This window comes from Gymnoscopelus braueri (assembly GCF_963280865.1).
Source record: "Gymnoscopelus braueri genome assembly, chromosome: 9".
In the NCBI taxonomy this organism is placed as follows: Eukaryota; Metazoa; Chordata; class Actinopteri; order Myctophiformes; family Myctophidae; genus Gymnoscopelus; species Gymnoscopelus braueri.
Genome location: NC_137610.1, coordinates 33,720,270 through 33,747,225, shown reverse-complemented (window position 1 = coordinate 33,747,225; position 26,956 = coordinate 33,720,270). Strand labels below are relative to the sequence as shown.

General features: G+C 41.3%; 1 protein-coding gene across 1 annotated transcript; it reads left to right on the top strand.

Annotated features, from left to right (window-relative positions):
* The first annotated feature begins 4,118 nt into the window (after nt 1-4,118).
* LOC308091963 (neuroplastin-like) lies at nt 4,119-26,138 on the top strand. The gene is made up of 9 exons (XM_080437737.1): nt 4,119-4,323; nt 15,255-15,614; nt 16,638-16,809; nt 17,092-17,186; nt 18,341-18,474; nt 20,620-20,893; nt 23,508-23,529; nt 24,866-24,942; nt 25,214-26,138. The coding sequence occupies exons 1-8, from the start codon at nt 4,233-4,235 to the stop codon at nt 24,924-24,926; spliced, it is 1,209 nt and encodes a 402-aa protein (XP_080293863.1). The 5' UTR covers nt 4,119-4,232; the 3' UTR covers nt 24,927-24,942; nt 25,214-26,138.
* The last annotated feature ends 818 nt before the right edge of the window (nt 26,139-26,956 follow it).

The following is a 26,956-nucleotide window of genomic DNA, read 5'->3' as shown; positions in this document are numbered from 1 at the left end:
TCAGGAGCCTGGATGTCTTGGTTCCAGCTATAAAATAATTAATATAAATATTTTAGGAAATCTCTGTGGGGAAAATGAAAGGGCTTTCAATCTGTGGCACCACAAAATTGCCACCACTGCTATGCTCTTAGTTCTCTCGTTTTATACTTCGTCGTATGACGGAATCGTGTGCTGTAAATGGCCAGTTTGACAGATTGGCTATTTGCAGATTGAATCTGCAAGCTCACAACGCGTAGTGGATCATCCACGACAATGCATTGTGAATTTACAGATCGACTATTTTCGACATCCACGATGGATGCAAGGCGTTGTGAGCTTGTAGATCAGCTATTTTTACAGTTGTGCTCTCACGGTGCGTTTTAAAAGCGGGCGATTCAGGATAGTATTTTCCGGAAGTGCATTATATGTCTATGAGAGCCGGCAACTACTGGCGATGAGGCGAAGTGGGCGATGTTGATCTGAAAAGATGGATTTTATTTATCTTTTGGACGATGTCGCCCGGCGATCGTCCGGAGACTCGCACGCTGTTAAAACGTACTGTCACTCACCCTGGCCTGGGCTGACCAGAATCACTGGGTTGCAGGACAACCCGACGGGTATGCAGAAGACTACACTCCCGCAGTGTTAAAAAAAAAAGGCCAGCCAATGAGGAAAAAATTACGAGAAAGTGACGACCAGTTGCAGCCAGGGTCTGGTCACTGATCAGCTCTGGCGAGCTGATAAAAAGAAGTAGCTAGGCTATTTATTTATTGAGGGACTTAAGCCCCGTTTACAACACCACACCACACTGCATCAAAATATCTACCGTTTCCATTACACAAAAGTGCCCCCTCTCAAATCCACAGGTCATTGACACTCATTTGTAATGTAAACATAGGTGGAGGTCATTGCTTCTTGTCTAACAATGTAATGTAGTTGAGTGGCCAACTGTCCTGTGTACAAATGCAAATCACCTGTGCACATGAAGGTGCACCATTTGGTTCGGTATGAACCAAATGGATCCTTATAAGTTAACTGTGATTATAATACAAAATAAATTATAATGTATTACAACTACGCTAATTATAATACACTATAATGGATTATAACTGTGATCATAATACACTATAAAGTAGTATAATGTTTTACAACTATGATCATTATAATACACTATAATAGATTATAACTGTGATTATAATACACTATAAAGTATTATAATGTTTTACAACTATGATAATTATAATACACTATAATAGATTATAACAGTGATTAAAATACAATATAATCTATTTGTTAGTGAGGGTTAAAGGAAAGGACTGTATATGGACTGGTTTTATACTGGCTGGCTGGTCCGGCTTCCCCACTTCACCCAGGGGTGTCGATTAGAACACAGGACAGACAACTTCTCTCATTTATGGGTTTTACTGAAGGTTAATGAGCACAGTACAGTACAACACTTGTGGGTGTGGGTGTGTGGTTTTATTTGCATGAACGCACACAAACTCCAAGTGAATTCGAGTCTTAATATGACAAACTGCGACACACTTCTGACCTGAACAGTCAGAGCAACTTGTCTGATGTGAACTGGACACTCTTCTGATCTGACTGATGCAAGAGGACATAAAGGGAAAAGTCTCGTTCTCTAAATTACCCGCAGGTGCGTTCATTAATTAACCGCAGGTGCGTGCAAGCAGGATTAGGGTCATGATGACCTGAGCACACCCTTAACGAGCACACACACTTAACTCTCTCACTGGCAGCCTTTTGTACACTATTATCAATCAATCAATCATGTATTACAACTATATATCCTGTTCTATATAAAAAGTTGGTGAGTGATCAGTCGTCATTATGAAGTGTTTGGCCCCGTTTGGCCTAGCTCAGACCTACCCAGGACTGGGTACTTTTTAGGCACCAGTTTAGTACCACTTACACACCACGCTACCCACTTCATTGTATGGAAACCGTGGCACAAGTGAGCGGTGTGGTGTGGGGTAAGGTTAGGCCATGCATAATGGAAAGCTGCCTTTACTGGGCACTGCACTGTAGCAGCCTACTTGGGGATATTTGGGGGGCACTAGCCTACTTCAGTCGCGTCTCTGATGAATAAGAAGCTATTATTCCAAAAGGACGGTGTGTCTGTTTGATTGTAATTCAGTAATGCATTCGACTATAGAGGTTAGTTTGGGGTTAGTGGTGGTTGACAACCAGTGGTTGACAACCACTAACCTCCACTTCAAAACAATTATGTCTGTCTAATTGCCCAATTTATCCTCCTATCCAATCGTACAGTGGTGTCGTGCGCGTGCGCCAAACAGGTATGACGCGATGTGTGTAGGCAATTAGTGTGTGTGTGTGTGCGTGTGCGTGTGCGTGCGTGTGTGTGTGTGTGAGAGAGAGAGAGAGAGAGAGAGAGAGAGAGAGAGAGAGAGAGAGAGAGAGAGAGAGATACGTGTGTGTGTGCGCGCGCGCGCCTGTGCGTGACCGTGCGTATGTGTGTAGATTAATGTCTGTAATCGTGCAGCAGGTCCAGCTAATATCTCGCGATAGGTTTGTCATGGGTTGTCGCTGCACTGGGTTGAGAATGCATGAGGTACTTTTTAACCTTACATATTGCACAAGGCACACCGGGCACGTGCCTGTTGAACTGTACCTTACCAATACATTTATAAATGAAGAAAATAAAGCAGTTGGTGAATGCAACAATGATCAAATGCGTTATTGTTAGTTTAGTCTACCTTATTTGGTGTATGAATACAGTGTACACAATACATTATTTAAGAATACAAAGATGGGAAGTTGGGAACAATTAGCCGTGATACAAGACTGTCATATATTACATGACAGTCTCGGATTATCTTCAAAATAGTGTTTGCACTTCCTCCCTTTTTTATTCGTACATCTACATAAACGTTCAGATTTCAAATATAAAGTGCTGACCCCATGGCCACGGATGTTACAATTATGTACGATCCCTCAGAAGTACCCGTATATTCCATATTGTTTTATGGAAAGCATTTTAATCCGATTGGTGGCTATTTTCTCATATAGTTATAATGTATCAGAGTGCAATACACCTCCCAACCAATAGGGTCCCGTAGTTGAAAGCATACGGATATTTATTTTTATTGAATAATACGGAAGATACGGGTACTTTTGAGGGCCCGTACTTAATTGTAACATCCGTGGCCATGGGGTAAGCACTTTATATTTGAAATTAGCCGTAGAATACGAGTCTCGTAGATGTATTTTATGATTCTGACATTTTCAATCAGCGGCTTCAGCGGCTCTACTCCGAGTCTCTCTCGGGTGACTGAACTTCTCACCCTATCTATAAGGGAGATAGATGCCAGTCGTAGGGAACATCCCCCATGGCCAACTGGACTTTTAGCTCCTAACCCGTACGGCCTCCAAACATGGACAAATGCAAATAAAAAGGTGCTTACCTTATTGTTCCAAATGTAAACTCATTCTACGGCATAGTAGTGCAATGCAATAATCCACACTTTTAAATAAATAAGTGTTTTAATCCTGTCTGTGGCCAATTCTGTTGGAAATTCACAATGGGTGGTAGTGACGAAGCGTATCCAGAATTACAAAGAATTTAAACAGGAAGTAAACGAGGGGGGGAAATAGACGGGATTAAAACACTTCTTTATTGATAAATATGGATTATTACATTGCACTACTATGCCGTAGAATGAGTTAACATTTGGGCAATGAGGTAAACACCCTTTCTTTTGCATTTGTACATGTTTGGAGACCGTATGGGCTATGAGCTGAAAGTCCAGTTGACTATGGGGGATGTTCCCTACGACTCTCGTAGATTGAAAATGTCAGAATCATAAAATACATCTACGAGAGTCGTATTCTACGGCTAATTTGAAATCTATCGTTGTAGATGTACGGACCAAAAAGGGAGAACGTGCAAACACTATTTTGAAGATCATCCAGGATTCCAAGACGGTCATGACAGATGACCATCTTGTGATCCAAGGCTAGGGAAAAATTACCCTAAAGCGTAGGCTGCACGCACAGGTAGCTACTAGCATTATTATGTAGCCAGTCTACCTAGAGACGGCGCTTGTAACAGCCTGACCCGATTGGAGTAGTTAGTGGCACCTCCAGCTCTGATTGTCATTCTGCTCCACTTTTGATCCCGTTCAGGTTCAGCCTTCAGGTCACCTTACCAACCACCACCACTAATCTACCGGCATTTTTCATCCACCCCCTTTCTTTGCATCTTTTAAAAGATGATACCTGGCAAACGAAGAGCCGCAATAATGTCGTTTTCGGTGGCGATATTTGGAGTACTGATGCTGCATTCCGTTTCTTCACAGAACGGTAAGAATGAGTTTGCACGCCTTGTATAGTAATAAAATGACACCAATGGCAATGGACGCTACATATTGGGGTTAAAATAGCCTTAGATACATTTGATCATTAGAATGTCAGTCATTAGTAGTGTATGTATTTTCTATGTATTTATTTATTTTTATATATTTTTGCAAATAGATCATTTATTTGAGCGGTTGCCAGTTGAGAAGGCTCTACCCATCTTGGAATGTCTTCATCTATGTGCTGTTTGCCGTGCGTTTAAATGAATGGGCTGTTTATAATAAACTTCGAGTGGGGGAACCATTTGAATTTAATAGCACCTTTGCTATTATTTTTATTATTATTATTATTACATTGCGAGAGAAAAAAAAAAGATGAGCAAAACGTGTTAAGATGGCTAGTTTACAGTGTGGTATCATCAGGTAATTGAAACTGGGCACACGGATCAGGCCCGTGCTGCCTGTGTCCCTAAAATGTCCTTTGAAGTGTGGAGCTGAATATATAGGGCTACGATCCGAACGACTTGCTGAGCATGGGTATAGTTTCTTATTTGGGGCTTGCTTCCTAATGTTGTTTAAACCAGTGGTTCTTAAATCTGATTAATGTATTTTTTTGTGGACCGACCTCCCCCCCCCCCCCCCCCCCCCCCCCATCTGAAAATATTTTGTGCCAGGGAGTGGGACCCCCATACCAAAATGTTTTAAAAAATGTTCCAAAATGAACTCTTTTTACCCTCCAAGATTTTATTTTTTATATATTTTCTGAAAATAGCAGATCTACAAGCTCAAAAAGAGCTTGTAGATACGGATTTGGTCGCTTCTTCTGAGCTTGTTTTCATAGACCAGGTTGCTTATTTCCTCGCAAAAATATGAGCAAGGACAAGTTATTATGTTCACAAGGTTAGGAGGAAAAACACAAGATAAGGATACTGCAGATCCATTGTGGAAATGACAGTTAAAGCTGTATATGTCCAGACATAAGACATTATTACACACAGGCACGCACGCAAAATCACACGCACAGCACCGACCTGTCATGCATAGCGGTGCGCTCAAATATGCAATATGACTCAGGGATTCGCAAATCCCGCATTATTCTACCAACACCTGCAGCGTGATAACAACGTCCCCTTGTCCTTTTCACTGAACACAACACGTACGTGTTTGACAAGATGTAAGACCTATGATGTGAAGCACTGTAAATAGCACCACCAGTCCATTTTGCGGCATGTTTCTATTTTTAGAGTCGATGCTGCTGCACTGGGAACCATGGCTTTAATGTCCTCTTGCGAGAATGAATCTGTTAACTCTTCACTGAGATGCACTGCAGAATGGCATTGATTTTCTCAATTCAGTATCACTCTAACAAATGGCCCTATATGTTCATAAATCTTGTGCCCACCAAGCAGAGCATCTTTGCTGCTCTGTACCAAATGATTCTGAAATGTGTGTAGGCTATGTGTGCATGTGTACATGCAGGAGTGCTTGCGTCCCAGACTGGATTGTCTTTCAGATGTTGAGTGTGTTTTTCCTTGGAAGAATATTCAAAAATAGCAGATCTACAAGCTCGCAGCATGGCTCAAAGTGACTGTGAGCTTGTATATCTGCTATTTTTGAATAGCCAACGCTGAGATCTAAAATGACACCGATGCTTTCCCGGTTTTAACAGGTTAAACCATGTGTAGGAATGTATACAGTTCAAATTCATAGTGCTCAGCTAATCATTCTATGTTTTCTTTCATCTGTGCTTATAAGTGAATAAAACTCAAAGACAGTTGCTTAAATTTAGCAGCTTTGTAAAAGAAAATCAGATGGCAGGACTGAAGAAGTGCTTTCCGATAAGTATGTCTTATGAAGAGATTTAAAAGATGTGCCCTGACTGATACGTGACTGTCCTTTTCTTCTCATCTCAATCTTACAGTTTTTAATGTAAGATTCTATGATGGCAGCTTGTAGAAACAGAGCATATATCTTCTAGTCTTCATCAATAATGTATTGCACAGGTGAGAGACTGGAAACTTTTTAGACTGCTACACATTACAATCTATAGTATATAATGTTATTTAACCACTTAAGCCCTCTATATTTAGTAAACTAATAGTTGACCGGGGTCGGCTCTGTACTTGGTCCACACTTTCCCTCCCTCTACCCGAAATCTCTTTGCCGAAAATAGCTGATCTACAAAGCTCACATGCGTTGGGTGCTTGTAGATCGGCTATTTTCGGCAAATGTAACCCCCAGAATAGGGATGCTAGAGTTCAAGTGGTTTAAAGTCACTACGTCTTCCTCCACCAGGACATTTCTCTGTCCATTTGCAGGAAGCTGAGGCTGATGATATATGCTGAGGTATACAGCTACTGTATCTGCCATTAGAATCTGCTACATTTTTATTTATTATAATTGTATTTGTTTATGCAGTCAATGGATTTGGATACATACATTCACTATGATGGAATTTGGAGAGCATGTGAAGCCTGAGTGGTTTGCTCAAATGTTTACATCAGAGTCTCTGAGGTGCTCACCTCAGAGAAGGAGTATTTCTTTAGGATCAGTCTGGGTCAAGGGATGTGAGGGTGTTTATGAATGTGATTAGCGGTGCCGGTTGCCATCTATAATAAAAATTGGCTTAGAGAGTACTTTACCTTTTTCAATGACATCATTTCTTCTTCGGTGGTGGGCTTGGGTATTTCCATTGCAGGAGGATACGTCTACGAGCTAATGGTTAATAGACTCTTTCAAAAGTAAGGAAAACACAGAGTAAGGAGCGCACACCTGTGTTGATGAGGTGCTGGCCACGGCAGATAATAATATAGACAAGGATGAGGCCGCACAGCTCTTAGCCACGATGCAGAAAGTTTCATTAGAATGAAATGAAACCAGTACTCTTTCAACCATTCCTTTATTGTCTTCCTCTTTGATGTTTTTATCACATCGCTTAACCCATTGCTGTTCTGTTTCATTATTGCAAAGATAAACAGAGATTTAATTTCTCACTGATAAGAAACAGTATCAACCATAAGGAAGTATGCACTGCTCACTGTGGATGGAGGAACTCGCTGTGATCTAGATAGGCCTATAAACAGCAGTGTGCTGAATCCTATTTGGTTTAGAGGTCAGTTATCTTAATAGCTGAGATGTGGACCATTACGGTGTGCATGAAGCCTGCCAGACTGCAGTCATTTTAAGATTAAGTTATTTACCATTCTTTTATTACTAGGGATGGGAATTGAAGATTGTATTGATACCAGTGCCATTAGTGATTCTGCTTATTGGTTTGATTCTTTTACCGGTTCCCTTATTGATTCCTGTTCAATTTTCGGTGTCGAAAAAGAATAGGCCTGCAATGGTTTTCAACTGTTTCATTATTTCCGAACCGCAACAGTGTAGAAACTGTAGAAAAAAAATTGTATGTTAAACATGATAAAATGTATTACAGTGTTCCTTATTTCCTTTTCAGCAGTGTAGACGGACACATGATGATGTCATTGTTTTACAATGTTGATTCTTGATATCCAACCCTGATTTTTATCAGGGTTGTTCTCGGGTCAATTCTACTGTTAAATCAAATAAGTAATTGTGGGCTCACTAAGATGAGGACCCTATATCTTAACTATTTATTTTCTTCATTATTCTACCTGTTTTTTGGCACATATCTACTATCTAGTCCTTCATACTTTTAGCTATAGAAACTCTGTTTCTAGAATCAGAATCAGAATCAGTTTTATTGTCACATCACAGGTTTACAAGGTAAAAAGTGGGTGAAATTCGTTTTTGTACATCGTTCCCATCGCAACGTTAATTTCCATAGAAAGAAGATGGGGGGGGGGGGGAGAAGAAGAGGGGTGGGGGGCAAGTGGGAAGGAGATCAAAACAAGAGAGCAACAGAAGGCCAGACAAGTTATCTACATATTTACAAAGTACCTGAGATAATAAAAAAACTAAGGTGCTTGAGCATAGCAGCAATGTATGTATACTGTGCATGTTATACTTATACTGTGCATGATATACATATGGACGTTAAGGTGCTTAGAGAAAAAGAGCACAATAAAAAATACAAAAAGTCTATAGGAGGCTCTACAGTCTACACCCAGAATATTTACACTACAGATATATTTTATACTGCATATAATGTTCATGGATCGGTTGATTGCTAAGATGTATTTTTTAAAGCTGTTTAATTTATACTTTTTGAGTTATGATCATTTGTTCAGACCAATGTTTCTCCACCATCACCACTTTTAACATAGCAACCACTGTTTTACCCTAGCAACAACTTTTTTACTATAGCAACAGCCAGACCATAGCAACCACCAGTTTTACTCCATCCACAGTTTTACCCTAGAAACCACTGTAAAAAGAAAGACGGACTCACACGTCACTAGACTGTATGTGCATTTGAGTGTATATTTGCCTAGACAGAGAGAGGAAAGGGAAATGAAGATGAGAGAAAGGGAGAAAGAGAGGTGCCACAACATTGTGTGTGTGTGTGTGTGTGTGTGTGTGTGTGTGTGTGTGTGTGTGTGTCGGTTATCTGATTCCTGTGATTGCATGTGTGATCAGAAATGCATTGCAACCTGTTGCTTGTGAATCTCTCGTGACTCAAGCTGGCATAAGCCGACTTGCAACAGGGTTTTTCAGGCTGCTGGTATTTTTCTCTGCAACTTTCTAAAACCGTTTCGCTACATCACAAATCTTTGGTCTGAACTAGGCTTAACAATAATTAACACTACCAACACTTTTAACACTACTGATACTTAAATGAGTCATTTTATGCTGTAATCCAAACACATACAGTATTCTTATTATGATTCACATATGTTTTTTTTCCCTCTTTCAGTGGCTGTGACACTTGCTGTGGGTACTGATGATCCACTTTGTTTTTTTAAAGATTTTTTTTTGGGTCTTTTTCTGCCTTTATTGATAGGCTATAAACACGCCCCCTACTGTGGCAAACGCGGAAGTGCCTCTGCCTACAACAACTGCGGGCTATTTCTTTAGCCCGTATAGTTTTGGACCGCGACAGAGGCGCGCCGTCTCAAGCGAACTTGAGCCACGTGAGGCACCACCGAGCGAGTTGCCGTGCCGAACGTTGCGAAGTTCGCTTGGGCCGACTCAGCGCCGTTCGAGTTATGTACCGATAGGGACAGAATAGTAAATCATGTTTTGGTGAGAGCGTTTGCCCCAACTGCCACTCAAAGTGGCTACTGGCCAATCACAGCGCGTCCTTGCACAAGCGTATTGGCCAATCATGCACAAGTGGTATAGATATTGCGATGACGCGGGGGTGACATACAGCAAAGGTCATCGGGATGTGGATTACCAGTATATGTGGTATGCACCAGGACCGCTAGCCCAGCGGATGCCCCGATGATCTACTTTTTGACCTCCTATCACACAATGCTTTTATTACTTCCTCAAAGCATTGATCTGAACTAACACGGTTCAGAGCAACATGTCATGTTCATCCAGTAATCTTATTTTACTATTAGAATCCGCAAGGCGTCCTGTGGCGTCCGGTGTTCTGGGGTGTTCCGTTTTGTCTACTCACGACCACACCAGTGCAATTGGCTCCACACTTTGCACAAATGTAAGTCATGTGTTGGGACATTCAATAGGTTACATTTCATGCTTTCAACTATCATAACTTTTTTTTACTTTGATACTTTGATTAAAAGTCAGATCGTTCCCCACATTTTGGCCAGTAGGCGGCTGGCTCTACTGTGTACATGCGCCATCTACAGGCAGCTACAGAGAGCACAAACTAGCCTGGGATCCAGCCTGCTTCGCTACGTTCGGCGGACTTTATTTTCTCTCTTCGCTTATCAGTCTGGAAAGCCTCCTATCTCCAAGGGAGGCGGGACATGCCACAAGCTTCGAATCGAACCTGGGGCTTCTGATTGGTCTGTGGTGCGGGGCGGGACCAAAAAAACAGTGTGATCATTGTGATTCGTCATTCGTTTGAACAACATCCAATCAGCAACGACGTTGCCCAACGTAACATATGTAGTTCAGTGTAGTTCTGCAAAACCTCCCAATGGGAGGCTTTCCAGACTGATAAGCGAAGAGAGAAAAAAAAGTCCGCCGAACGTAGCGAAGCAGGCTGGATACCAGGCTAAGCACAAACCCCCATTCACATCAACAGAGCTGCACTGGAAACTGCACAGCTTCAGATTCCACATCTTATCTCCTTTCAGGGGTAATGGAGTTGGGGGGTAAGGGGGTGGAGGTTATGGGATTGGGCCGGGGGGTATGGATTTGAGGTACTTGGGGGTATGAGGGTATGGAGGTGGGGTGGGGTTTGGGGGCCATGGAGTGTGGGGGGTGCGGGCTGCCGGTTGGGGGGTATGGGGAGTTGTGGGAGTACAGGGTATGGGGGGGGGATTATGTTGGAGGGGGGGTGGGGGGCTGGCCCAGTAAGAGGGTGGGTGGGGGTATATATAATCTACGATGGTACTCTGCCAAGACCCGCCCTTAGAAACGCCCCACATGCCTCTGATTGGCCGCTTTCAACCTGCACACACAGTCTCACACACACACACACACCCCGGAGGCCGGAGCACTGTTTTGCTTCTGTGTGTGAACTTGTACGAACGGGTGAGGTGATGACTTTATAAACTTTATATGGGAAAATGAGGGGCTTATGAAATGTGAGCCCTGCATATTTTGCGTATTTTGTTATAATGTTGACTTTACTGTTGACTTTGAACTTAATCTGTGTCACAAGGATGCGTAAATGAAAAATGAACGTTAGTGCTCGCTCAAGTGCAAGGCTGCGTGCATAGAACTATGTACATCATTTAGTTATAGTCTTTGACTGTATTGTCTGCTGATGCTGCTGCTATGCTGCTTTTCAACAGTAGGCTTGGCTATGCTGTTGACTTTGAACTTAATCTTTGCAAGATACTACCCATTGCAGTAATACACCCAGAGACAAACGCAAACAAAAATACTTTGTAGACATAACACTCCTATAAATACATTAATTACATGACCAAGGCTACATTAATCAGTGCTGCAGAATTATGTAATTAATATGATGGCATGTGGAAATACCTGCGCTAAAAATCTGTGAGCCTTGAATATGAATATTATTTTGTATTTACATAGAATTTTTAATCCATTAGGTTGTATAGGCCTACACAGTATCAATCACATCCAAGACCAAACCAATGTATAATGACTCAGTCAAGGGAACTTAGAAAGTTCCTCCCCTGCAGTTGCTAATTAGTTCCTCCAGAAAAACGTGATTATGCGATCGCATAATCAGCCAAATGGCGCAGATTATGCAGGGATAAATAAGGGTGTATAATCACTGCAATAATCACATGTTTCCACGCGAAATATGCGGGGCTAGCATGATTTCATAAAACCTGCAATTTTCCACAAAGTTTATAAAGTCATCGCCTCACCCGTTCGTTCACGTTCACACTCAGAAGCAAAACAAACCGTACTGTGGCGTAAAAAAACAGTGCTCCGGTGTGTGTGTGTGTGTGTGTGTGTGTGTGTACAGGCTAAAAGCGGCCAATCAGAGGCAGGCGGGGCGTTTCTAAGGGCGGGTCTAGGCAGAGCTGTTCGCAGATGACTCGGCTCTGCTGGTCTCGGACAGGGACAGGCTGCAGGTTGAAAAATCTCTCAGCTCTGAACTCGATACGATCCGCATCTGGCTCTCTGACAACAAACTATCATTACACCTGGGTAAAACCGAATCCATTCTCTTTGGGTCTAGTGTTAACCTTAACAAGGCTGAGAGCTTCACAATCAAAGCGGGTGACGATGTTATCACAAGAAAGGAGGAAATTACCTACCTGGGTTCCATCTTGGAGGCAAACCTCTCTGGTGATAAGATGGCAGAAAGAGTCATCAAAAAGGTCAATCAAATAATACGTTTTCTGTACAGGATCAACTTTCTAGTCAGTAAAGATACCCTGAAGATTCTCTGCAGGGGCCCTCATCCAAGGTCATTTCAACTATGCATGCTTCTCATGGTATCACAACACCACTAAGGCCTTAAAAACAAGGCTCCAGGCATCCCAAAACAAACTGGTAAGGCTACTTCTTGGCCTCAATCATACAACCCATCTAACCCCTGCTCACTTTGCTAGGGTTGGATGGCTCAGGGTTGAGGACAGAGTACGGCAACTTGCTTTGGGCCTGGTCTACAAGATTCGACACAACATTGGGATCCCCCTGTAGTTGTCAAAATACTTCCAAAACGTAAATGAAGTCCACGACAATAACACCAGAGGCAGCTCCACTGATCACGTTCAACCCAGATTTGGCACAAACAAGGGAATGAACTCTTTCTCATGCTATACAACAAAAATGTGGAATGCCCTACCCAAAGGAGTAAAGGAGTGTAAAACCCTACTCGCTTTCAAAACTGCCCTAAAGAATCACCTTCAGGAGGCTGCAATTCCAAACTGGCCCCTGTCAAAGTCCTACCCCCCCCTCCCTCCTCCTAAAACTGTCTATTGTACATATTTCTTGTTTTTCATACCAGTAACCTGTAAGCTGATTGTATGACGTTCTGCATAGTAGTGTATATTTGTATGTCTTCTTAAATGTCATCATGATTTGAGTGCACAGGGATCTCATTTTAAATAAGCCAAGTGCTTTTATGAGCGATCCAGTTTAGAGTACCTTGTATTGTGAATGTACTTTTACCATGTCTTTCTAAATAAAGTATTCAATCAATCAATCAATCAGCTGGAAATATTCAGAGCATTTCCATACTAAGTTGATATTTTTTTAGTAGATTAGTAGGAGTAGATTCTAAGAACGAGAGCTTCGTCTACAGCGTATTCCCCGACTTGCCGAGAATGAGGAAATAATATGACGTGATGTATTAGCACTATATATCCCTCTTTTAGGTGCATATGGTATGCAAATACACAGTACTATATACCAGTCATCTTCCAGTAGCCAGCATGAAGCTGGAATACGCACTCCTACCCTACCAGGGATGGAACTAGCAACCTTTTTAATTTGCTGGTTAGCCTCTGTACTGCTAGGCCACCTGCCACCCCTGGTGTGTGTCTGAAGCAAAGCTTAGGTAATAATTAGTTAAGTGGAAACAGGTGTCTGGTTGACAGAGGCAGATGGCCAGTGGAAGTTGATTAAAGGTTCAGTGGCATGGTGAAATAATTAACGTAATGCTCAGCTAATAAAGTGTATGACATAAGAAATCCTCAGGCTTAACTATCCATAGCAAATCAATTAATGCACTGCACAGTAAACAAATATCTCCCACGCATAGGCTACATATGGTGCACCTGTGTCGTGCACTAAAAATGACTCCTCGTACCGCGATGAATTGTAGCTTGTAGATCAGCTACTTTCGGGGTGTGACACGGCGCAAAATCAAGTATAAATCAGGCATAAGGTATTGCAATCTATATTTCAGTTACAGCATATTATTTCTTGGCATAACATCTAAGAAGCTATTGTCAGCACAGTAAATGTCCAGTCCAGACTTGGACCAACCACTGACGGGTTGTATGAGAGTGTCAATTTAACAAAAACACACCTGTGAATATCTAACCAGTCACTGTGACTTGGTCGGTCTGCATGTTTGAATCTCCAAGGCAGTGTCCAATTTTTTGGCAGTCTGTGCTGCACTGCATATCGTTTGTATGTACAGTATGTATGCACTGCAATGTTTTAACAGCGGTCTGTGTATCCATGACAAGTTTCCCTTTGGGTCAATAAAGTCAATCCTATTCTATCCTGTGTGTGGCTGAGGCATTATTTTGTTCAGTTTCTGTGTACCGAGTTGCTTCTATGGAAACAGTTGGGGTCATACGCCCATACTCTCCCCAGAGACACAGAGCTACAGCTTATACAGTACATCTCCTCTCAATCTGGCACGCTCTTTACACAGCCTATAGACCTGATGTTTATGGTTGGAGGTGGGAACCGTGGGATGCTCTTTTCTAAATCTCTGATGGACGCTTTCCACCTTCTCCTAGTTATCTCCAATGGAGATATCTTTGGTTCACTTGCAGAATGATAAACTTAGAGTTAACCACCTTCAACCAGTGGCATGCCTGTTTCGGGTAATGCCATTATAGGCGCAATAAAAAATAAATAAATAACGGAAGTTTAGCATCTACTGTATAAGCTCAAATGTGTCGCCATGTGCCACATGTGAACGTGTGGATCGGCTATTTTCATTTATACGTCATGCGTAAGTCTGTAGGGTTAATGTTGTGCCTTGGAAGGGCAAGGTCACTTGGAGGACTTTGGAGGTGAATGCCGGATAATAGCCAGATACAAATTAATTCAAAGGCCATTAATAAAGCCAAACCAAGTGAGAGCACCCTTATTGCATGATTACTGCAGAATTGAATTATATGTTCCCAGGAATAGCAGGAGGGGATGACTGGAATAGAAGTGAGGTCATGTCTCCGATCCCAAAATGTTGATGTGATCGCTGTTGGCATATCTTGCTGTTCACATTCTGCAAGACATCATGCAGACCTTTTTTATACTTCATCGTTCAACAGTGTGAAAATAGCTGATCTACAAGCTCACAAAACGTGAGCTACAATTGTTGCTATTTTGGAACATTTCTGAAAATGTTTGCCTATAATGACATGCCCTAAAAAGCTATGTCAGGTTGAAAGTGTTGTAAAGTATTCTAGATGAAGAACATTATACTTCACTTTCCTTCTCACTATTATTCCATCCTGTTTTATCATGGTCTTTGTTTTCATCCTGCTTTATCATGTCTTTGTTTTAATTCTAGTACAGTTTCTAAATGGATTTGTTCTACCTAATATGATTTTCTTTTTCTTTCCTTAACCGGTTCCTTCTCAATTTATCCTTTATCTTTTTATTTCCTGCCTTTCCTTATTTCCTACATCCATTCTTTCCCTGTGCTTCCTCTTATTATTGCGTTGACGGGCTCTGTGGACATGCCACCATTCCACCCTTCAGCTGCTGGAAGTGCTGGCTTTGAGAAGTCACCACTGTCTGAGACTAAGCTAAAGGGGGACAACTTTGAGCTATACTGCAACGTGGTGGGAAAACCCACACCAGAGATCCAGTGGTGGTACGCTGAGATCAACCGAGCTGAGAGCTTCAGGCAGCTGTGGGACGGTGCCCGCAAGCGACGAGTGTCCATCAACACAGCCTATGGCGCCAACGCGGTCAGTGTGCTAGGCGTCACTGGTCTCACAATAGACGACGCTGGGACCTACGAGTGTCGGGCCAGCAATGACCCACGCCGCAATGACCTGCACCAAAATCCGGCCACCACCTGGATCCGTGCACAGGCCACAATTACCGTGCTGCAGAGTGAGTGGTCAGTGTACAGGAAGAACCCCCACCCCGCTCTATTCTGAGGCTCAGTAAACCACTCAAAACCCCTTCCCGTGGTCTTTAGTCACCCTCAGAAACCTCCAGAAGACCTCCACTTTCCTTTTAGACACCTCCTCCATCCACAGACCTTGAAAGAGAGAATATTCAATTCCACTAGGTGCTACAGTATCTACTGTAGTATGTAGCAAGGCCTTCACTCTACAACCTGTAGCATCAAGCCCTGGTCCTTCTTTAGCTCTCATAGCTACCCTGTTCAGCATATTAGTTTCTCATTCTTCTCTTTTTTTCCATTTCCATGACTTTAATATCATCATACTTTTTCGTTTCTTGTACTTTGTTGAGTAGTTTCCTTATCAGTGTAACACAACGTATAAGATGTATTATCTTTCCCTGCAATCATATCATATTCCATTTCCAATTCAGATTTCTAGCATGTTTTAAGGCAGGTGTATAAACAATCTACACTATGTTTTAACTGGATGGGAAAGCATGAAATGTAGGCAGTATGGGTCTTTCAAGGAAGGAATTTTAAGGGATTCATCCTGTGACAGGTTGAAGCAAAACAATCTGTAGGAAAAGCAATCAAATGTCAGTTTTGTATCACGGTTCTAAGGGGAGCTGAGGGACCTTGACCCAACGTCAGCTTTCCTGAACCTGAATCTTTTGTCGTGCTACAACTGCCCATAAGGTATAACTATGAACATTTAACTCATATTTGTTTGTATTATTGCTACTAGTTTATGTTCGGGACATTTTCAGCCCCCATCATAATGTACTGACATCAAAAAGTAATTGAAACATGGCTGGCTTATCACTATTATGTATTACTATTTGACTATATATTACTATTATTATTATTAATCCGCAGCTGACTAATGAGCTGGTTCTTTGTGCATCAGTGGTCATATTCTTCAACGCATCATCACCCATGCAGGTGGGGGCGAATGTTGTAGTCTTTTTTTGAAAGTTTTGATAAAAGGCTGACTGTCTTTGTTGCAGAGCCGGTGATCGCATCGTCTGAGCACACCACCCTGGAGTTCCACAACCCCGCCATCACCCTGCAGTGCAACTTGACCACTGCCCACAACCTCCTCCTTGAGGAGAGCTACTGGCTGAAGAATGGAGAGGAGATTACGGACACTCGCACCGGCAACAAGAACACTGAATACAGGTACAGTAGGAAGTCCCCGTCTCACCAAACCCCTGTGACGCCAGCCGGGCAGGGAGAGTTTTACGATGTTCTTCAATATGTTGGGTCTTGACCTCATGGTCACAGTGTGGAACCAGTTATAAGAAAAACATTGGCTTAAGCTCAATTTATATGCAGCTAGTTCACTTGTAGACCTATGCTTTTGGGCAAGCAGAACTGTCGTACTATATAATTGTCGAGTACAATTGAGGCTTTATATATTCCTGGTGTTGGCTTAATTGAGGTTTTGTTTTTGCTATGCAGGCTGAACAAACCAAGAGGAGATGATTCCGCAGAGTACATGTGCGTTTACACCTTCCAATCAGCTCCTCCAGTCAATGCAACCATTGAGGTGAAAGGTACATATCGATTCACAATGAAGCTAAAGGTGCCTATTGGTGCATTTTCCATCTTGGAACCTTCTGTTGAGATGTCAACGGTACAAATGGTCTTGGTAGCCTTGAGTGTTGACAGGCCTTTCATGAAAGGGTTTGAAATGGCTCAAAGGCCAAGTAACGTCCTTGACCCCTCCGTCTAACTGATGTCTAATACTATCTAGTTCAGTGGCAGCAGATGGTGTCTTGTGTGATGGTTAGGGATTATGTCTCAATGGTTAAATCTGCCTCTAGCCTTTTCTGCTGTCAGACATGCATTGCTATGTAGGTAAATTGTGCTCGTTTTCATTTCATGGGGCATGTGTCCATTTGAGTAGGAAGATTTGCAAGTGGGCAGCTGTTGGTCACATCATTAATAATTACTTTTGATTAAATGGGTACTAAACAAATATTAATGATGCATGAATTATGGTGCATTGTATGTTCCTGCTCCCAATGGTTAACATTTTCTGTAATGAATGGGAAAACAGCATGTGCAATTATATATATGTAGTACAGTACTTCATTTATTTTGTGACTTTCAACAGTGTGACCATCTCTGTCACTCAGTAATGGACTGAACATCTGATGCATTTACTAGATTTTTGTTGATTCCCCCTTCATTCCAGTAATTATTTTGGCGCTGTAGTTTGTCAGGCTTCTACTGTTAGTGTGGCACTCTCCTGATCGTGCATAAAAGACTTAATGGGAATCATTTAATGATTCCCTTCATTTAATGGATTAGGGGAAACTGCATACATACGGTTTATGATCTCACTGCTGTATGGCAGCTGTTCAGTCCCTAACACTACTTAATGCATACAGCACTCTGCATTGCCACTAACAAGATTGCAAGTTAGTCATATTTTATGATCAGGAAGTTGACCACTTAGGCCCTATTTTATACTATATCGTATGATGTTGTATTGTGGCGAAAATAGCTGATCTACAACTTGTACAGCTGCTATTTTTGCTACACTGCATTATCAATATATGAATATGCCCAAAATAGGGACACCAGGTTGAAAGGTTAAATTAACATTTGTCATAACAAGGTATGTCTGCACACCTAGTGAACCTGTACCATTATACATAAATGTGTGCCTTTAAAGATCCCTGCTATCGTTTTCTCTGTTTAGCTGCTCCCGACATCACAGGTCACAAGCGCAGTGAGAACAAGAACGAGGGCCAGCGTGCTCTGCTCTACTGTAAGTCTACAGGCTACCCCTACCCCATCTGGACCTGGCGCAAACTGGACCGTGGGTTCCCCATGGTATGTCTGCACTAGTACTCTCATAGCTCAGAAAATCTGTATTTCTTGTCGTAAAAGGCATATGTAGCTAACATAATATGAGCACTGAAATATTTAATCATGTCATACCTCACCTTACAATGGGAAATACAGACGGGTGGAAAAAAACGACATAATGTGTCATAAGGTGTTGGGCCACCACAAGCCAGCTTTAACCACTTAAACCCTATGTACTTAGTTGACCCGGGTCCCTCAGGGCTCTATACTTGATCCACTCCTTTTTCCCTGTACACCAAATCTCTTTGTGGAAAATAGTCGATGTACAAGCTCAAAACACACGTGAGCTGGTAAATCTGCTATTTTTGCAGAAGGTTCACCCCAGAATAAGGACGCTAGGTTTCATGTGGTTTATGTGCCTTGGCATAGATTGTACAAGTCTGTGGAACACTATTCTAACAGTAGTTGAACATATCGGTCCAAAATCTCCCTTAGGGTTTCATTTGGGTTGAAATCTGGTATTGTCATTCTTGAAGGGACCACTCCCATCACGAGAAATGTTTCATCATATAAAAATGATCTGTCTAGAATAACTTAGTATTGATTTGCAGCACTCTAGCGGGTCAAGTGGACTCAACATGCCAGGAAAATGACCCCCACAACAAAAAAGCCACCAGAACCGCTCGCTGTCAGGGTCAAGCATTCAGGCCTGTGCTGGTGTACGCCACACATGCATTCACCCATGATGGTTTTAATGAGGGGTTTATGCACTGCAACCCTCCTATAATACCCCTCTCTATGTCGTTGTCGACAGACTCTTCTTGCTGACACAGTCTGATCACGTCCTCCTGTGCTGACATTCTCAGTCATCGGAGGAAGACTTGCTCTTCAGTTTTTCCTTACGTACAGTATCACACTAATGCATGAGCGTTATGGTCATCGAATATACGCCTTTGACCACAATTTCCGACCCTATTTACTGATGTTTTTTGTACACTTTAGTCACTGTTCCCATTGAAACACTAGCCAGATGGAAAGATAGATGCAAGAGGCCGTGGGCGAAATAGCTACTTCCCCAGACAATCAAGTTTATGTTCGAACAGACCAGGAATAAGAACAATAATAAGCTTAGGAAATGCTAATAAAAAAAAGAAAAGTTCATCAAGCAGCCAAGGGTACTTGGTGAGCCTTGCGCTCCGCGAAGCCATCCATAAAGTGCGTGCCCTCTATCCCACTTCTTCACCAATCCAAGTCTCTCCTGTCCCATTGTGCTCCTCAGATAGCTTTTAATTTGTTTTAATTTGGAGAATGAGCATTCGGGGTGATTGTCAGATAGGCCTATATCAGCAAACATTTATAAAGTAAAATATGTGTCTGATTTGGGAAGTTAAGATATTCCTTGTTCCACATTTTTGTCTTTCTGTCTTGGATGCACATTTGTGTTATATCCATTCATGTTCACTGAACTTTACTCATTAAACTAGTTAACAGCGTGTTAAGTGATTAATGATGACATAGCCGGAATGTTTTGGCAGTTGTTGATGAGGCAGAGGGCCAAAGGAACCCCAATAGACAATGATTTATGGTGATAATAATGATAAATACTTTGTTTTTGTTGTTGCTGTTTTTTCTTACCAGCCAAGATGTCTGGAGATCTTCCAACTTTTGTCATTAAAAAATTGCCCAAAACTACAGTACATGAAATTATATGCACACTCACTGCCCACTTTACTAGACACACCTCTCCAACTGCACGTTAACGCAAATTTCTTATCTGTCAGTCATACGGCAGCAACTCAATGCATTTAGGCCAGTAAACACAGTCAAGACGATCTGCTGCAGTTCAAGCCAGGTATCAGAATGGGAAAGGTGATTTAAGTGACTTTGAACCTGCCAATGTTGTTGGTGCCAAAACGGGCTGGCGTATTTCAGAAACTGCTGAGCTACTGGGATTTTCACACATAACAATAAATATCTTGAATCTTAATAGAAACAACCGTCTGTATTTTCAAAACAGTGGAATCTCTCTCCCACTGGGATAAGCAGTTGCTGTGTATAAGAGCAAGATCAAAAACTGCTGTCAGCTTACTCATAAATCATATGTCTTTATGACACATCCACCATTGATAATTTGATTTAAGTTCTATTGTCTGTTGTTGTCTTTGTTAGGATATCGATAACTCGTCCGGGCGATTCGTAGTCGCTAATAGAGACAACTACACAGAGTTGCATATTCTCAACCTGGACATCGGCTTAGATCCTGGCGAGTACCAATGCAACGCCACCAACATGATTGGCACATCCTCCATCGTCTCTGTGTTGAGGGTGCGCAGTACACTGGCCCCCCTCTGGCCTCTGCTGGGGGTTCTGGCTGAGATCATCATCCTGGTCATCATCATTGTCGTCTACGAGAAGCGCAAGAAGCCCGAGGACATAGGAGATGGTGAGTTCTCCAATATACTGTAGCTTGACATATAGGTTCTTTGCGGATAACTGTAACTAGTTTCTAGTGCAATTTGTGCGTCCAGGTTAAATGCTGCCTGGGACCTTTTGATAAGAACTTGTGAGGCACAGGTTGGACACTTTGTTGCATGCCAAAAATAGCGACCGAGCAACACCATTGTGCGACGAAGTTTAAATTAGCCTCTAGACTAACCGTCTTGTAGTGGAAAGGTCCAGGACATATTGATGTGTCCTTGGCCAAGACACTTATGTTTATAACCCTAAACTCAGGGAATGGAGGTTCTAGAAAGTGAGGGTGCCACACTTTTGACATCTTATGTCACTCATATGCACACGACTCACTAGTCACCTGACACTGCACTGTGCCAGCACTCAATAATTCAGCGTGGGGACGTTGACCCAACAGACCGACTCTGTTCCAGTACCGGCACACCTTGTCAGGACTGTTTCACCCATTTAATATTCATGGGGAAATGGGATACTGCAGTGTAGCGAGAAGTGGACAGAAATCAATTATTCATGGTTTTCCTGGGAACTTTGTCTTTGTCCCCAAGCTCCAGAAAAGGATGACCAATTTAAAGACATCATTAGGTATACTGTCTGCCTGCTATCCAGTGCTTTACTAATACTATTATGTGCTTAACTAACGTAAATTATGCATTACTGGTATTTTGATGACCTTTTCCTCTCCAGCTGAATTTTAATGTTGTCACATGTTGCTGATTAAATACAGCTCTCAGCGGGTGAATGTCAAAATGCATTGTGGTAGATCTGCATTTGAATTACAATTCAGTATGTGATCATAAGTGATTCTAACTGAACAGATATTAAGTAAAATAAAAAGAAAATAATAATGACTTATGATTACTCGCAGCCATTTTTATACACATTTGCGTTACAACTTTTATGGTTTTAGGTGTGCTTTTGGGTTTTGAATATTTTAACAGATTATAATATCTCCCCCTTTCTCAAATCGCATAACCCAAACCATGTTTGTGGTAAGTGAGAGTACTTTGCATGCCTCATGAATTTCTATAAGCATCCAGTCTCATCTCTCCTATACGCAGCATAGTGCCTACCTGCACTATCATCTATAGATTTGACCTCATATGTTCTAAATTAGTAGAACAAGTCTAATTCAACTTTATTAACCACAGTAAAGGCCAGTCCACACCAATGCAACTCCATGCAACTCCTTGCAACAAAAACGTTATAAGGCCAGTCCACACTAATGCAACTCATTGCAACTGCCATTTGGGATAATGGTTGCAAGGAGTTGCATGTTGCAAGGAGTTGCGTTGCGAATCATTGGTGTGGACTGGCTTTAAGACTACACTTTCCAAAGTAGTCTTGCGTAGCCAGGCGATCTGAGATCTCCGCCTACCGATACGTCTAGTGACATCTGAATTCAATGTAGTTGCTAAAACTGTGTGGAAACAATTCAGAGATTTAAAAAATAATCAATCAATTGTTAGTGGCCGTTTTTGCCGCGGTTCTAGCAACCACATTGAATATAGATGTTACCAGACATATCGGTCAGTGGAGATCTCTAATCACCTGGCCACACGAGACTAGGTCAATAGTCAACCGATGGCTGTAGTGTAACATATAGTTTGGTTGGTATTGATGGAGCTGCTTTTCAGTTTTCTCTGAGTGAACTGAGTGTGAACAGTGCTTGTCTGTGCATGACAAAAATCGTTTTAAACTGACCTTTGCCTGTATATATTTGTTCTGACTTCTGAAGCTATGTTCTGTTGTGCTGATTTTAATTGCATTTCTTTGTGTTTGTGAATGACCTCATACCAAGTGCAAACAAAATGTTCTTATACTTTATGGTCCGTTTCTTATTCAGGCTTCTTATGTGTGTTTCCATTAGTGCTGGGCAATATATCATTTAAGTAACATTTGATGTAATTTAGTCATGATCTGTGCTACATTATCATTTTATTGTTACTGTGTGTTCTTTTTGCGTTCCATGAAAATGGAAGAGTGAAATGTAGAGCGTTGTAAAGTATCTAAGATACACTAAATTAATAAATACATGATAAATATAAGTTATATAATATTAAATCAGTTAACAGAAACATTGTCTGTTTATGAACGATATGGCCTTAGCTGTGAACATGACAATGACATCTATTTATGGCGTATGGTCCTTTTTTTAGATACGAGAAAATACGACCGTAATGAGACATCAAATATCGAAGTTCAGGCCACAAATGATTTTTTTTTAAAGCAATATCGTCCAGCACTAGCTAGCTACGCAGTAAAATCCTCAGTTTTAATTTAACTCTGAGAGCGTACGCAGGTAACCAAATGGACCCGTCCATTTGGGTGCATTTGTACACTCTCAGGAGTTTACAGTGTGCCATCCTGTGAGCATGGCCGCCCTCTGTGTTTAAAACAGATGTCCAGAGCAGCTGGTCCTCAATACCCTGATGAATGAGTGGTCCGCCACTGGAACATGTTGCCATTTGTCATGCTCTCTATAAAAGCAATTGTCATTTCATCAGCGTGCATGATGAGTTGTTTCCCAACTCTTATCTTTCTCTCTCATCTCCCATCTTTCTCAATATTTACCCTCTCTGCTGCAGATGATGAACCGACAGGACCAGCGTAAGTATTATGTCACAGTGACTAACTTGCAATGTTTAGTCTGGTGATTGTTGTAGCCCGGTGATTCTCAACCTGTGGGCTGTGAGGATATTGCAAGTGGCCATGGGCCGCTAAACAATTGACACTAAGATTTTAATTATAATATGAGATTAAAATATATTTTTTTATGTTGAAACAATTTCATAAATAGGAGCTTAAAGTATACTACGTTATTATTCCATTGATCCAAGCCGGAACACAATTGATTGATTAATTTATCATTAAAATATACATGCTCTGAAATTGCACCCATCTGACGACCTAACACACAGCCAAAAGGGCCACGAATGCTTTTGAAATGTTCAAGTGGGCCCTCATCCAGAAAAGGTTGAGAACCGTTGTAGCTCATAAATGTTATTGAACTCCTGGAGTGTAATGTAATGTATGCAAATGATGCTTACAGGACCATTGGTTACATTTTGTACACTCCCAGAGTTGCTTGTATTTTGGAGTCCAGTAGATCAGTGGTTCTCAAACATTATCATGTCAAGGACTCACAAATTGATGTGTATTTGGCTGCGGATCCCCATCTTGAAAGATTTTGTGCCAGGGACCCTCATAAGTGAAGATTTATATTAAAATGTTTCAAAATTTCAAAAAATGTCATCACAACTCTTCATGATTTTTCCATTTTGTTTGGAAAATAGTTGATCTATAAGCTCACAATGCATCGCGGTGTGATGCGTTGAGAGCTTGTAGATTGGCTATTAGCTAAAGTATAAAATGGTGTTAAAATGTTATGGCTGTATTAATTTGGCTGGGGATCCCCTGGAACAACCTCAAGTACCCCTGGGCCTGGGGGTCACCGTACCCTACTTTAAGAACCACTGCAGTTGATAATACGAGCGGCAGAAAGTTTGTGAAATCACAGCAAAGAATTAAGTACAATTCATTATGTTTTCCTGTGATTGATGAGTTGATGTGGCGTGATCTGTATCTGTATCTGGTGTTGATGCTGTATGAACCGGATCCATCTGACACTCTGGGCAGGCTAAAACAAGCATGATGAGCGTAGTAAAAGTAAAAATAAAATCTGCATACTGGTTCTCAGCTCCACTTGTTTATTGCTGTTCGTTTCGATCTTACTCGATCTTCATCAGCATTTTTGCAAAGTCCTGCACATTGAGAACAGCAATAAACAAGTGGAGCTGAGAACCAGTATGCAGATTTTATTTTTTACTTTTACTGTTGATCATTATTTGTCCAGCACGTGGATGAGAGATTGGAATCTTCTTTGTATGGTACACCCTTTAGTTTGAGACGGACACCTAATTGTTTCATATCCTTCCCACTTAAGGAAAACCAATTCCACCAACAATCACAAAGACAAGAACCTCCGCCAGAGGAATACAAACTGAGTGGATTGTCTACTAAGTAAGTATTTAATCCTCTTGACCCCCCCCCCCACGTACCAGAAGAGAGGATATTAACTGTCAGTCATTCAGTAAATCCACTGTCAAGTTACTGCTAAACATCAAATAAGCCCTCCAGTTCTTCACTTGCACATGACCACAAATTACCAGATGATGCGAAATGATCAGTGATGTGAAATGATCACCAAAAGCTCTTGTCAAACCAAATAAACGCTGAATGATGACAATGCTGCCCAGTGCACTAACCGTCCCATTTCTCTCTTTGCTTGCAGATAATATTATATATGTATTGACCACATGAAGGTAAAACCAGAGGGAATCCATAGCAATTGTTAAAAAGTATTATCTGCCATTAAGTATGGTCGTTGTTGGAAATATGGGCTTAAATGGCTGTACTGTATGAGGCATGCCTTATGATTTTGTTGTGTGAGGGTGTTGAGGGAGTTCCAAACCATTATGGAATTGTATTATAACCATTGTTGCTGCATGCAGTTGTTGAAGTTTACTTAGTTTTTTCTTTCACTTTTCAGCTCGACTTATTTCATTTATATACATTTTTACTAATTTATCAGTAAATGCATGTAAGATGTTGACCTTCTGTTGGACACAGAAAAGGCTTTATTATTTTATTATTTATTCTGAGTGGCTTCATGTAGATACATTTGCACTTTGTGTTCTAGGGGAGAAAACTAAACTTTGCAATGTACTGTGTAAGAACATGCCACCATAATCTGGTATGACAGTCATGTACAGTTTTATCATTCCACTGCATACCATTTTATAAGTTGGTAGACGTTTATCAGATGGTACAGTATGTGTGTGACTATTCAAGGGCTCTGCAATGTCCCTCTAAAATTTATCGGATCAAGGTTTTATTTTACTATATGTACTGTATGTATCAAATCACTATAAACTATGTATGTATCAAGTAATATGAAACCTATTCATGCTGTATAATGCACTTAAATGTTAAGAAAAATGGGGAGGGGGGTGCTGTATCTAATTTAGGAAATCTGTAGTCAAATCATTCTAACATTTCTTTTTCTAAAGTATATGTATTGTATAGCATGGCTATTATCCTATGCAATTATTATTCATATTGATATATTGAAAAAAATAAAAACCTTGCAGCTTTTGATTTCTGTGTGATAAAGCTTTAAATTAGCCTAGTAGGTTCACATTAGAGCATTGATGACATGCTGCACAGCTGCATGAATTCTCTATAACTATAATGGGAGGGAGTGGAAGAGCGCCCATATCAGGACTGAGACATGTAAAGCAATCCCAAGTAATTTTTAAGAATAAAAAAATCTCATAAAGGGTTGTGAACTCTGTGGTTTGTCATAATGGCTGTTGTGAGTACAGTGTTGCTACTTCAAACACATACTGTAAGCTGGGTGCGATTTGCCACAGGGGGGGGGGGGGGGGGTGCAAAAATAAATTAATTTTATTACCTGGCAGGGTTTCAAAACATTTCATTCTAAAATTATCTTGTGCTCTTTTGTCCACTCACAAATAGCACCCTGCCTATAAGCAAGCAAGGCCACTGGTACACACATATTTTCATGTCATTGGTTGCAGAAGAAAGAACTATGCACACACTATCTTGAGAAATAAAAGATATATACGAATATGGTAAAAGAGAACTTTCAGTACACAGACCTTCTAGTGATAAAAAAGACATTTTGCAAGTGAAGAAGATAGTGTGCGAGAGTCCTGCTTTAGTCAGCCCATGGTCTTCTCCGATACACCTGTCGATCTGTAGGTATGCAAAGGTTTTGCTCTTTCTGTCATCAGTAACAAATATGTAGTGTGACACTACATTTCGCCCAGTGTAACACACTACACCACAGCACACACTATGTGCAATCTCGAATGCTTTGTATAGAAATGGCACCATCTAGTGGGCTGTTGATCGTCACATGTGACAGACATGCAGGTTGAAATGTAAACTGATACAAAAGGTAATGTCCTGGATTTTTGGAACTATGTTGTATAACCTCAGAAACAAAGAC